The 13,088-nt window shown below is 38.8% G+C and overlaps 1 protein-coding gene across 1 annotated transcript; it reads right to left on the reverse strand.

Moving 5' to 3' along the window:
• Positions 1–10,536: 10,536 nt before the first annotated feature.
• Positions 10,537–12,527, reverse strand: LOC131233361 (cytochrome P450 89A2-like). The gene has a single exon (XM_058230051.1). It carries the CDS (start codon positions 12,490–12,492, stop codon positions 10,993–10,995), a length of 1,500 nt encoding a protein of 499 aa, XP_058086034.1. The 5' UTR covers positions 12,493–12,527; the 3' UTR covers positions 10,537–10,992.
• Between the last annotated feature and the right edge of the window lie 561 nt (positions 12,528–13,088).

Consider the following 13,088-nt stretch of genomic DNA (forward strand, 5'->3'; position numbering starts at 1 on the left):
AGGCTGTGAATGAGTATCATCACACCTTATCCATTATTCCTTAAGGATAAATAGTTGGTATTGATAAATTAAACAATTTCAAAGAATATCACAGTGTCATGAAAGCTTATAAATGACAGGATAATAATATCTTAAATAATGTAAACTTAAAGGATGAAAACCCTCACCGTTGGCTGTTTGGCCACTCACTATCAAAATTATCTGTTCAGATGTAAACGTTCGTCTTAAATCATATAGTTTGAATGATTAAAGCTAACCCAGGGTTTAAAGTATGATGAGGTTAAATCTAGACTGCTTGAAGTTTAGACTAGAGGATATGGACATCTTACTTTGCTTAGTCTTGCGATCCTAACCTAGCAATCTAATGTCAACGGACCATATCCTTGACTGACCTTGTTCTTCTTCTTTTTCTCCTTCTTTTTCTTGGGGGAGTTGGGTAGAAAGCTTAGGCGCACCGGATTAGTTAGCCAACTAAATCAAATTGAGTTAACTCAGTTCCCACTGCCTCTCTCTCTCTCTCTCTCTCTCTCTCTCTCTCTCTCTCCTTTTTGTGGTGTGCTGCCCCCAATCGAGAGCCTTATATGCCTTCCTAGAAACTTCCTGCGTAAGCCAGTTTTGCTTGGCCGATTGGTGCGATAACATCTTGCACAAAAGTCGACGATAACATCTTGCACAAAAGTCCGTCGTCAGATTCATTTGGTTTTCTTTAGTGTTTTATTTCTAAAGGGTGTAGTCTGTTTTTGGTGATCATCAGATCGACCGTTCGATTGCTATGATTGTGTTGGGATAGCGTTCATCGTCATGCACCTGGTAGGTGAAGACAGGCCCTGTTTTAATGGTGGGTCTTATTCCAGCCACTTTCTGTCCGATCGGGTCCTTTAAACGTGTGGATTGGTTATTTTCTGTTCTCCGAGCCATGGGGTTAACGGTCTAGATGAAATCCTTTGGTGGGTTTCTGTGAAACTCTTCTTCACACGGGCGAGTATCGTTGTGTGAAATCTGACGCCTCGGTTAGCATTGTTCCCTTGTTTCCTTAGATCTCTTTTCTTAGTTGGAAAGATTTAGAAACTCCTGAGGTTCCAGTGTGCATGGAACTCCTCACTTCCACAAGATCAACAGTGTGAGATTCTTTGTGTCACTCCTTGAAATTCGGTACCCAAGTTGGCCAAACCCGATTCCGAATCCTAGGTCATGATTTAATATTAAACTTTCACAACCGCATTTTGATAAAAAAAATCATTATAATACACAAACGTTCATCCAATACAATGTATAACATTATCAATCTAGATTTACTTCTGAATTTCTGCTATACATTCTTTTTTTCAAATACAAATAGAGAGGTAACTACAACTAAGCCGATTGCTAGATTTTCGCTCCGCTTTGTCCTGATTAAACTCTGAGCCCTAAAACACTGTTATTTTGGGTATGAGCATAACAGCTTGTGGGATTTTATCTAACCAAAATCTGAAATTTCTAGAATTAAATCATATGTATAGATAATGAAATACTTTGCTTAAAGTTCATATCAAAATAAGAATAAAAAACGAATAGTAAGAATATCATGTATGCAATTTTGGAATAATAAAGATTATTCTAAATACCATACTTTTTATGAATTTCATAAATAATGAAATCAAGTAACTATTATCTCTTACAACACCATACCCAAGTAGATGGCCACGTTGTATTAACGCCCACGCACTGGTACCTCATGGTGAGGGATCCATTTATACGTTAGATGGTCAAACTACTGCTCCAGTTGTACCTCTGACGTATGTCCACGCACACAATTGTACTCATATGTCGTATACAAAGGAGACTCCGAAGGATCCAACAGGTTCTAAGATCTTTCACCCAAGGGACACGATTACCCTACTTGCTAGTTTTAGGGTCTTTCACCCAAGGGACATGATATCCCTACTTGCTTTTACCATTCTCTCTTCTTTTTTTTTTTTTTCCACAGTTCCATAATAAATAGAAATGCAAATATGTTATAAATGAATCCAAAATCATTAATGAAATGATTTAGTAAATTATATTTCCATACAATAATGCAGGTTTTATACAAAATTTACAGAAATTCAGTATTGTTATAATTCAGTCCATTGATTTGCTGAAAATTATATTTAAGTCACGAAATTCTAATTTTTGAGTTAATTTAATTATATATATATATTGAAATAAATTGATTATTTTATAACTAATTTTAATTTCTCTTTGATAATTCATTGAGAATGTATATGTAGGTTTAATCGATAAATTTATTTAAATTTTATTTTGAACAAAAATTTTGAATATAAGGAGAAGATTTATAGTTTTAAATTTAATATTGTACTTTAATAAAATTTCAATCTAATAAAGTTTAAATATATATTAATCACTAAATTATAAAATATAAAAATCTAATCAATTTAGCTTCAATTCCAAAATTTTGAAAATTTTCTTAAACTTGAGTTCATTTAAAATTTAAATTAATTAACTCTTTAAAATTTTAGAATTAAAATTCATATTTTAATATTTACAGAAACAAAATATGACATCGATTCCATAAATTTATAACATTAACAATGTAATTAAATTATTATTTAATAATTTAAGTTAATCTATCTTAAATTAAATTAAAAAAATTAATCTAATTATTTTATATCAAATACTCTAAATTTAGAATTTTATTCAGTTTTTTTTTTTAAAATCTAAATTTAATAAGTTAAAGGAAGTTATTAATTTGGACTTTGGATACTATTATTTTTACACATTCAAATTTTAATTTTAATTTTTATAATTAATTTTAAGTATTATAAATTATTGGAATTTAAATTTTGGTTTATTTTTTAACTTGAATTTTTTTTAAAAGAATAATTCGGATCAATTACACGATTAAATTTAATAATTAACGTAATAATTAATTAAAAATATTTTGAAATTAATTCAATTTACTAATTTAAATAAATTCATTCCTTTATAAACTTATATATTAAAATATATAATCCAAAATTTTCATTTATTTCAAATAGATTAACATAATCATTATACTTTCATATGCCCATCAACAAATTATATTTATCAAATAAATATGAATTTCTTGAAAATTTGGGAGGAAAAATAGAAAGATTTTAAAAAATATATATAAATAAACAAGTATCTAAAAAGTTCACATCTGGGATTGGATTACCCACCTGGTTCGATGGATTGATCTGAACATGACCCATAATTGACTCAGATTCAATCATGAAATAGCCTAATCAACGGTCTCTCTCTCTCTCTCTCTCTCTCTCTCTCTCTCTCTCTCTCGTTTTCTCCAAAAATTTCTAGATGTTATTTTTTTTTTTTGAAAGTTGTCGTATTGATCAATCTGCCATTACCGTTGTGAAGATGCGAAGTAGGATAGTGGAAGGATAGTCTTAATAGTAATGGGTTGACCAAAAATAGGTATGTTATAGATATTTTTATATATAAGGGGTGGTTGATTTGGTAGGGTACTCCAATGGATGGTCTAGATCGTTGTTTTGAGCCCCACCATAATAGGATGAAGATGTGGTGGTTCCCACGAATAGCTTATGGTGAGAAGAAGACGGAAGTGATAGAAAAATTCAGGCAAAACTCCTCTCATCACGCAGTAATGTAAGATATTTACTGTGAATGTTTTATCTATTATTATTTTTTAAATAATTAAAATTAATGGCCCACTATGATGTTTATTTAAAAAAATCCATCCTGTCCCCTTAATTTATCATATTAAGATAGGGCATGAGTCTAAAAATGAGGAAGGTCTAAGACTTATGTAGGCCAGACGCTGGGAGAAATTGAGCAGGGTAACCATTCATTTCTTCATTCTTTTCTTCTTCTTTTAAAAAAAAAAAATTTAACAAAAATAATAAGAGAAACCGTTTCAAGCTAGAGGAAAATAAGGGATATGGACTCCCACATCCATTCTCTTGGTTTGATAAGTGTGCACATACGTATGTTATACATGGACACACACACTCATGTGGTGATTAACTGGTTAACAGGTGTACATGTGTGTAACAAATTCATATAAGGTGTGATGCACACAAGCATGCATGAATGGATGAGGTGAAAGAGTGGTTTAGAATGAAGACTTGGTTTGGATAGATGATTGAGACATATGAATAGTTTAGATGGGCTGATGAATAAGTGGATTGGATTGAAGGGTGGTTGGAGAAATAAGTTAAGTTGAACTGCCTTTGATGATAAATGGTTGGGATAGTTGATAGGATCGAAGAATGGATTGCTAGATATGAATGAAATGGGTGCATGAGCAACACTCACCTATACTTCTCTATTTCATTTTTTTAAATTACTTTTACACCACCTTACTTTAAAAGGTCCAGATGTGTCATGCCTTTTTTTTTTTCCTTTTCATCTTTCAATGTTTAATCTGATGTATTTTATGCTCAGATCATTGGATTGGGGTAAAACTTAACTATGGCCCATTACTTGACAAGCTCTACATAATGAATCTAATATCGACTTATTATCCTTGGTGGTGGACCGAAAATAGAATTTCAATGGCTCCCTCTATTCGGATCTCATATGACATGCACGGGGGTTCCATTTTGATACTAATTAGTGGATTTAGATTATACTTTATAAGCTATGAAATGGACAATTTACTTTAATAATTGGGTGACTCAACTGAAGGATACAAATGGGTTATACGGTTAGAATGTGAGATACGATTAGGATAATTACTTGTTTAAGAGTGTAATCATGTAACTAGGTTAATGTATGGTCACTTTCACTAATAAATAAGTACCATGCAGGTTTTTTTTTTTTTTAAAAAATTTAATTTTTAAAATTTTTATTTTTTTATGGATCTGCCAAATGGTTAATTGAATGAAAAGTTTAGATTGATGGTTAGAGAAATATACCATGACCGTGCACATGGATAAACAAGTGAAAGGCTAGGTGAGTTTAGTACATGTTCAACCGTTAATATTGGATGAATATATGAATGGACGATTGGTTCTGTAGACATAAGTGATGAGAGTGCAAGTATATTTGTGCATACACAGACGCACACAAAAATCACATAATTAACAATCACATGAATCAATATTCACCCTAATTAGATAGAAAATGCATTTCAATAGTCACAAGTTTCATAGAATGGTGGATGCATATATGCATGGATGCATGGACCTATGCATGTGTGCTTCAATGAATGCAAGTGTACATGCATGCACGTGTACACTTATGCATTGAAATCCTGGGTCATTACACTTTGTATTTGGACGGAAGGAGGGACGGAGTGCAATCTTGGGTTTTGGCCGGAGAAGGGACTGTGTGTTTCTTTCTTATTTCCTTTGGTCAATGTGGAGAGGATCGGACGTCCTTCCTCCTTGTTTTGGACGGTCTAGATTGGTAAAGTTGCAGTCGTGGAAGGTGTGGAAGGAAACCTATTTTGATTACCAGTTTGTGCGGCACGGCTGATGTTCACTTGCTTGTGTGCATGGACCTCCACGGTTTTGTATTCTTGTTTGTAATAGTGTGTTTGATTTGTGAATAGTTCAGATCATCCAAAGGGGTTGAAGTGGTGGTCCAATCTGGATCGACTGTAAGGAGTTCATTTGCAACCCGACCGTTTGAGCTTAAAACCATGCACTCGTGACAGCTTGAAATTGTGCAAGAGGATCTAGGGTCTGGTTGGCCTTACCCTAGGGTCAGAACCCGTCAGGAGTCTTCTCAGTTTCGTCGGCCTGGGACATCTGCAGGATGCGCAACCCCTGCACGACTTGGGGTGCCAGAATCTAGAATGCTAAGATACCGCCCAAGATCTCTTTGCTAATCTGGAGGATTATCAGGGGGGCGTTGCCGGTCGATGTTGCCATCCAATCCCGAGGAATTCGATTAGCTTCTCGCTATTGCTACTGTGTAGATGATCATCGGCTGAGGCAGAGACCAGCAGTGGAGTCCTCTGTCCACCTGTTTCTACAAAGCGTACCGGTGAGAGCAGTATGGGCCCACTTCGCTTAATTTTTTGATGTTCAGCTAGACCATTTCCCGTCGGTGGAGGATGGTTGATCCATTGGTGGGGTTCGCGTTCAACGCATGGGCCGTCAGCCCCTTTCAAAAAAGTGGTGCACTATTTCATTCTTTGGGAGCTGTGGAAAGGGAGAAACGCATCGAGATTCGATAGGGTGATCATAAACGCGGATTTGCTCATCTCGCGCATCATGGGCTGGATTTGAATCGTTATGGAAAATTGGAAGTCTCTGCGGTCTCATGCAGGCTCTTCCAGCAGGGCTCTTGCGGCCATGGGCATTGCAGTGCAACCACAACCTATGAAGCCAGCCCAGGTGGTAGAGGAAGCCACCGCCGGGCTGGGTAAAGCTGAATATTGACGGTTCTTCCAGGGGAAACTCGAGCGCAGTGGGAGGCGGGGGCATTTGCAGAGGAGACAAAGGTGATTTCTGCTTTCGGTTTTATGCAGGCTACGGCTGTGCCTTGAACATGAGAGCGGAGCTTCGAGTTGCTCATGACGGCCTGTTGCACAGCATTCACCATGGTTTCTCCAACATTTTAGTGGAATTCGACTTTATTTTGGTGGTGAGTTTCCTCTCGGGGCTATCTTGCTCGGGCCGGAAATGGAAGTATTGGGTCAGTAGAATCAAGAGCCTCAATGTATCCATCAATGTCAAGTTTGTTCATACCTGTAGAGAGGGGTAATGGGCCTGCGGACTCCCTGGCCAAATTAGGTAGCGAGAAGCAAGGGTCAGCTCTGTTTTTAGCCTATTCCGACCTTCCCCAGTAAGTCAGGGGTCTCCTTTTTCTTGACAGGATGGGTTTAGGTATGGTTAGGAGGGAACATTAGGGGTCATTGCCTCTACTTTTGGTGGTTCTCTCAACCCCAATTTGAGCATTTTTCCTTTCTTTACGATAGGCTTCCCCTTCCTTTTGTTTGGGGGAGCCCGAACCTAGGATGTTGATTGTATCATCTCTGTATTTCCTTTTGCTCTATGAAATGAATGCATTTCTTTTTTTAAAAAAAATTAAGGTACATATGTTGAATCATATGATGGATGGTCTTGTGTTAAAATCAACGGTCAGATGGCTTGATTTATGAATGGAGATTATTCCCAACGGTCAGATTGGTGTTGAAGAATAGACATAAGGTTAAGATAGCTAAATTGGTATCATACACATATACATATTACATTAAATTTCATAGTAACGATCGAGAACTTTTAATACTCGGGTATTGAAATGTTCGGGGTGTTACACTCTGTGAGGAGTCCAGAGAAGCTCGGTGGATTCAAAGTAGTTATCCTTGAGGAAGACGGTGATCAACCTTATAACGTTCATCCTTGCGTTAGGCCCACAATGTTGTTTATTTATCATCCAACAATTCATACTAACATGGATGAAAGGAAAATGAAAATATTATCTTGATTTGGTAGGGGATTGTGTCCTGCCCCTGCATGGAGGCATTAAATGCTTAATGCGTCCTTACAATGCGTCCTTACATGGGCTTTGCGGGGCTGCCGTGATGCATGAGTTTTATCCACACTGCTGATTCATTTTAGGGTACGAGTCTAAACATTAGCAACAATGATAATGAAACTCACCACTGAAACCTTCCTATGGGCCACCATGATGTTTATTTTCCATCCAACTTGTTCATAAGGTCATATAGACATGGATGAAGGGAAAACACAAATATCAGATGGATCGAAAGCTTCTGCCACTTAAAAGAAGTTTTTAATGGTGAGAGTTCAATTCCCACTGTGTGGTCCACTTGAGTCTTGGATCTGTCATTTTTTTGAGTTCATATATTAAAATGATGTAGAAAAATGGATGGACAATGTAGATAAAACTCATACATCATGGTGGACCCCACAAAGGCCTCCCTGGATGGATTACTATCCAGGCGAGGGCAGGACTCAATTTGTTTCCCTAAATTTAAAATTTTGTAGGCCCTAAGAAGTTTTTAATGATAGGCATCCAATTCATTCTACTTCCTCCAGCATGGTTCACTTGAGCTTTGGATATACTTCAATTTGTTGGTTGCTCGATTTGTTTTCTATTGTGCTAGTGTGTCAGAATTGATATAGCAGCTCGATCCAAACTGATTAACCTTGACCCTCAAGCGCCAAAATAACCAAATATGTCCAACATGAACGTATATGACCAACTTCTGAGAAGATCGATTACTTACTCAGCCACTTGCAAAAGTTTATAATGATCAAGTAATAATTGAATGGTGGGGTTTTTCTCCAAAAATGGGCTACTTTGTGCATTCTACAAGAAATGACTTTTAGAATACTAATGCAAATCAAACAAAATAAAAAACTCACAATCGATCACTAGGAACAATTTCAAGAATGCATCTCTTGAAAGAACTGCTTGATATTAGATAAAGAACAAATCCAGCAAGTAAACTTGGATTACAACTACAGATTACAGAACTAATGTTATTCTTACGATAAAAAGATATAAAAGATAAATTGATAGATTTGATTGATTGTTATTCGTCGGTTGATTTTTTGCTTGGTATGGTCCACTTGCATTGGATTTGTATCATTTTTTCCTCATACATTAAAATGATATAAGAAAAGAGGGATGGATAATCAGATACATCATGGTTGGCCCCCACACGTATTTGCCTATTCTTGGCTAGTAGGGATTATGTTGGAAAAATGCATTAAGATTATGAAGTCGCATAGTGGGCCCTTGAGTTATGGAATATTTTACTGACTTTTGGTTTTGCCCCATGTCGGATGCCAATTGTGTGGTCACCCAACACCAGGTAGCTGCACAGTGTCACAATTACGTGGGACGCACTATAGTTATGTATATGTTTTATCCAAGTCATCCATCAATTATACCAGCTCATTTTTTAGAATGAGCCCAAAATTAAAGCATATCCAAAACTCAAGTAGACCACATCACAAGAAAACAGTGGGGATAATGATGCCCACCATTAAAACCTTCCTAAGGCCCACATATATGTTTATTTGTCATATGACTTGTCCATAATGTCGCACAGACCAATGAAGAAAAACTATAGATATCAACTTGATCCAAAACTTCTCACACCCAAAAAGTTCCCTGCGGTACGCTTTGAATCACGACTATATTCCTATACTGCGATTGATATGCTTCAATTTTGAGTTCATTCTCTAATGGCAAAACCCTGGCACCTTGTACCTACGTGGTGTTGGGGTCATGGGGCAATTCGTGCCAGTCATACAGGTGGGATGATGCTCACAGTGAATAATAGGGCTTACATATGTTAAGCTCCACATTGTAATATACGGTAACATGGCTATCATCACAATTATCATTTAAGCCCAAAATTCCAATTAATTGCGTCAGCTACCTGAATCATTTCCCCATTTCACTCTATGGAAGGCCAAAACAAGATTTTCTTGGCTAGCCAAAAGATGGGCAAAGCACCCCTCTCCAAGAAGGTAAAGCAACTGAAAGTAGGAGCGCATTATGATACCAGATGAAAAGTAGAGATGCGTCGGATGAACAATCGAAATTCAAAGCGCGTGGCTCACTTGAAAGGTGTTCCTTTTGATTTTTGGTAGATGCATGTGTGGTGATAGGCACTACATGAAGAAATGGCCCAGATATCCCTGGAGTTGGGATTTTCTTCTTCTTGCAATGTAATTGGTCCACATCATCGCATGGAAAATCCCTAATCGTGACAAGAAAAGGTTCCGGATTTCATAATATGCCATAGATATGTAATCAGGCTCACCTTTCTAAAGAAGCTAATTAAAATAATCTCCTTTTGAATTCTAAGCTAAAACACCTTTTAAATGGAAAGGATTCCGTTGATCTTTTTATCTTAGAGGATAACTAGCTCTTATATTATCTATTATGGATATAAAGGTTGAGGGAGGCCCACCAGCACTAAGAAATTAGAGGTTTGCTGACTCCTCAGACGTGCACATATGCAACTAAACACATTTGCTAGATCCGAGTTTTCAGTAAGATGAAAAATCATGCTCAGATCTTCTGCGAAAAATTCAAATCTAAAAGATGTACCTTGCCTGAGGGAAACTCAAATCTTATACACACATCATACTGTTATAAATGCTAATTTGGATATGTATTGCTCCCACACGGGCCTAGATAGTCCCCCTCTCAGGAAGGGGATTGGCTGGTGTACCACCACCGACGTGGCTGGTGTCTTGAACTCCCCAAGTTCTGTGGGTCCCACCATGAGGTATGCGTTATATCCAAACCACCTGTCCATTTCGTGTGGTAGTTGTAAGGCTTGAGCTGAAAAAATAAGACAGATCCAAAGACTAAGTGGACCACACTGCAAAACGCAGTTGGGAATTGAACGTCTACCATTGAAACCCTTTTGGGGTCACAGAGGTTTTGGATCAATATAATATTTGTTCTTCCTATTCGTTCAGGTCCATGCAACCTTATGAAAAGATTGGATGTAAAATAAACATGATGGCAGGCCCTACGGTGAGAATTATTATCCCCACTGCTATTTGTGATATGATCAAGGAACCATATACTAAAAGCCTAAAATTAATAGCTGGCCCTTAAACGAGCAAGAGCCGGGGCCAGGAACCTTGTTGCTTTGTCTCTAGACAGTCCCACTTCCATGAGAGAGATCATCAGCACTGATGGAGGAAGGCAAAGTAAATTCAGCCTCTATCTTTGTTAGAGAAATGTTAAAAACCGAACCAGTATGCAAAACCCAATACTAATATAACGCTAAGACCATGAACCACCGAAGGAAGGGACCAGGGCCCATATAAAAATAAACAAAAATAAAATAAAAAATAAAAAACTCAATAGTATTACTGCCTTGAGGAGAATCCTTCAGAAGATCACCAAGAGCCCCCTGTTTTCTGCTGTGCTGCTCTTTCTACCATCGCTAGCCCCTATGTTTCATGTTTCTTCAATGAGAATGAAATGTTTCAGAAAACTTTAAAAGTGCCCACATCACTAGCCCTCATATCTCAAGATCGAGCAAAAATTAAGTACCTATCCTTACTTACTCCTTGAAATGATATTAGCCTCCAAAGGATTCTTCATAACAACAGTAAATTCGAGGGCCTCAGTTAAATCAACATCTTCACCATCCTTTGTCTTCCATTCGAATTCCCTCACCAGATTAGCCACAAAATACTCCAGATGCAGCATTGCCAGGCCATGAGCTGGGCATATCCGTCTCCCCGCCCCGAAAGGCATCATCTTTATCTTCTTACTCCCTGTTATATCTACGGCCTCACCTCCATCCAAGAACCTCTCCGGCCGGAATTCCGTCGGATCCTCCCAGACCTCCTTATTGAGGCCCATCTCCGCCACCGTGAAATTGATCGTTGCGTTCTTTGGTATGACATACCCGTTCAACGTTACCTCCTCGGACACAGCGTGGGGCAGAACGAAGTGGCCTGGCGGGTGCCTTCTCAACCCCTCCATGATCACCGCCTTCAGATATGGCATCTTCTGCAGATCTTCCTCTCTTATTTCGCTCTCCTTCCCAACTACCGCCTCGATCTCTTCCGCCAGCTTTGATTGTATGTCCTGGTGCTTCACGAGGTTTGCCAGTATCCATTGCAGCGACGTCGAGGTCGTGTCAGTCCCAGCGGTTAGAAACTCCGAGCAAAGGCTCACCATTTCACTTTCAGTGAGCTTTCTCCCTCCCTCTTCAGGAAGCTCGAGAGCAAGGAGCGAGTCGACATAAGAAAACACAAAGCTCTTCTCATCTTGATCATCACCTTTCTGATCTCGACGAGCTCTTATCAGAGGGATGAGGAGTTCTTCTTGCTCGCGACACATCTCTAACAGCCTGTTCCACCGTTTGCGGAACAAGATCTTTCCTAGCGTCGGAAGTAAGGTGAAGATGTTGAACCTAACTAAGTTCGTGATCAACCGCAGCTGCATGTCTTCAATTTTTTTCACAACGCTCTCGTCTAGCCTCTGGCCGAAGCACATGAGCAAGAGCAAGCAGAACATGGAGTACTGGAAGCTCTCCAGTACACGGACAGGCTCGCCTGCATCAGCTTTGTATCGGAGCCGCTTGATCAAAAGCTCAAGTACCCATTCGCGACCTTGTGCGTAAGACTTCACACGCGAAGGGTGGAGGATTTCCGACATGAGGTTACGGCGAAAGAGGCGCCATAGAGGGCCGTATACAGCCGAACTAATGTTATGTTGGTTGCTGCTAGTGATGCGGCCTAGCATCGTTGCAGGTGGCCGGTCGGAGAAGATGGATCCATTCTGGATGAGTGCTTCATGGGCAAGAGAGTGGTCGGCGATGAAGATGGTAGGCCGTGAGCCGATATGGAGGGTGACGATGGGGCCGTACTTGGCATGGAGGTCTCGGAGGATGGGCTCGAGATCGAAGAGGGAGTTGTTCAAAAATAGGAGGTTGCCGAATAAAGGTATGGTAGGTGGGCCAGGTGGGAGCTTCTTCTTCCTGTAGAGAAGGAATTTCAAAGCTATAGAGAGAGAGATGGAGAGGAAGATGAGTAACCACATCTCCATGTTGAATTGCTGGTGTTGTTAGTAATTTGAGGTATGTAATGTGTGAGGTTGGCTGGCTATTTATTGATGTGGTGGTTGGTTGGATTACGTTACATTGCGTTGTATCCCACCTGAAAGCAACTTTGATTTTTGGACGAGGATTGCGTCCTACCCCGCCCGGCTTTATTCACGAACTGGCAATTATGTTGCTGGGCACACCGTGATGTATCTGTTTATCCACACCGTCCATCCCTTCTATTGGATCATTTTAAGATACTGTCACGAAAATGAGCCAAATCCAACGCTCAAGTTGGAACCCATATGACTCTTGCATTTAATGCAACTAAGTTGGCCCAGTGTGATGTATGGGTCTTATCCACACCGTCCATCCATTTTTTAAATCATTTAAGGGTATAAAACCAATAATGAGGTATATCCAAGGATCGAGTGAACTACACAATGGTGGTTAAACTTTTGCCGTTAAAAACTTTTTGGGGCCACAGAGGTTTTGGATGGAGCTGATATTTGTGTTTTCTGTTCGTGCATGTCTATGGAACTTCATGAATAGGTTGGATGGAAAATAAACATCACGGTGGGCCTTTGAAAAGTTTCAACGG

The sequence above is a fragment of the Magnolia sinica genome, chromosome 18 (genome assembly GCF_029962835.1).
Source record: "Magnolia sinica isolate HGM2019 chromosome 18, MsV1, whole genome shotgun sequence".
NCBI lineage: Eukaryota > Viridiplantae > Streptophyta > Magnoliopsida > Magnoliales > Magnoliaceae > Magnolia > Magnolia sinica.

Excerpts from the sequence above, each read along its gene's own strand:
- LOC131233361 (XM_058230051.1), bottom strand. The coding sequence starts at position 12,492 with ATGGAGATGTGGTTACTCATCTTCCTCTCCATCTCTCTCTCTATAGCT.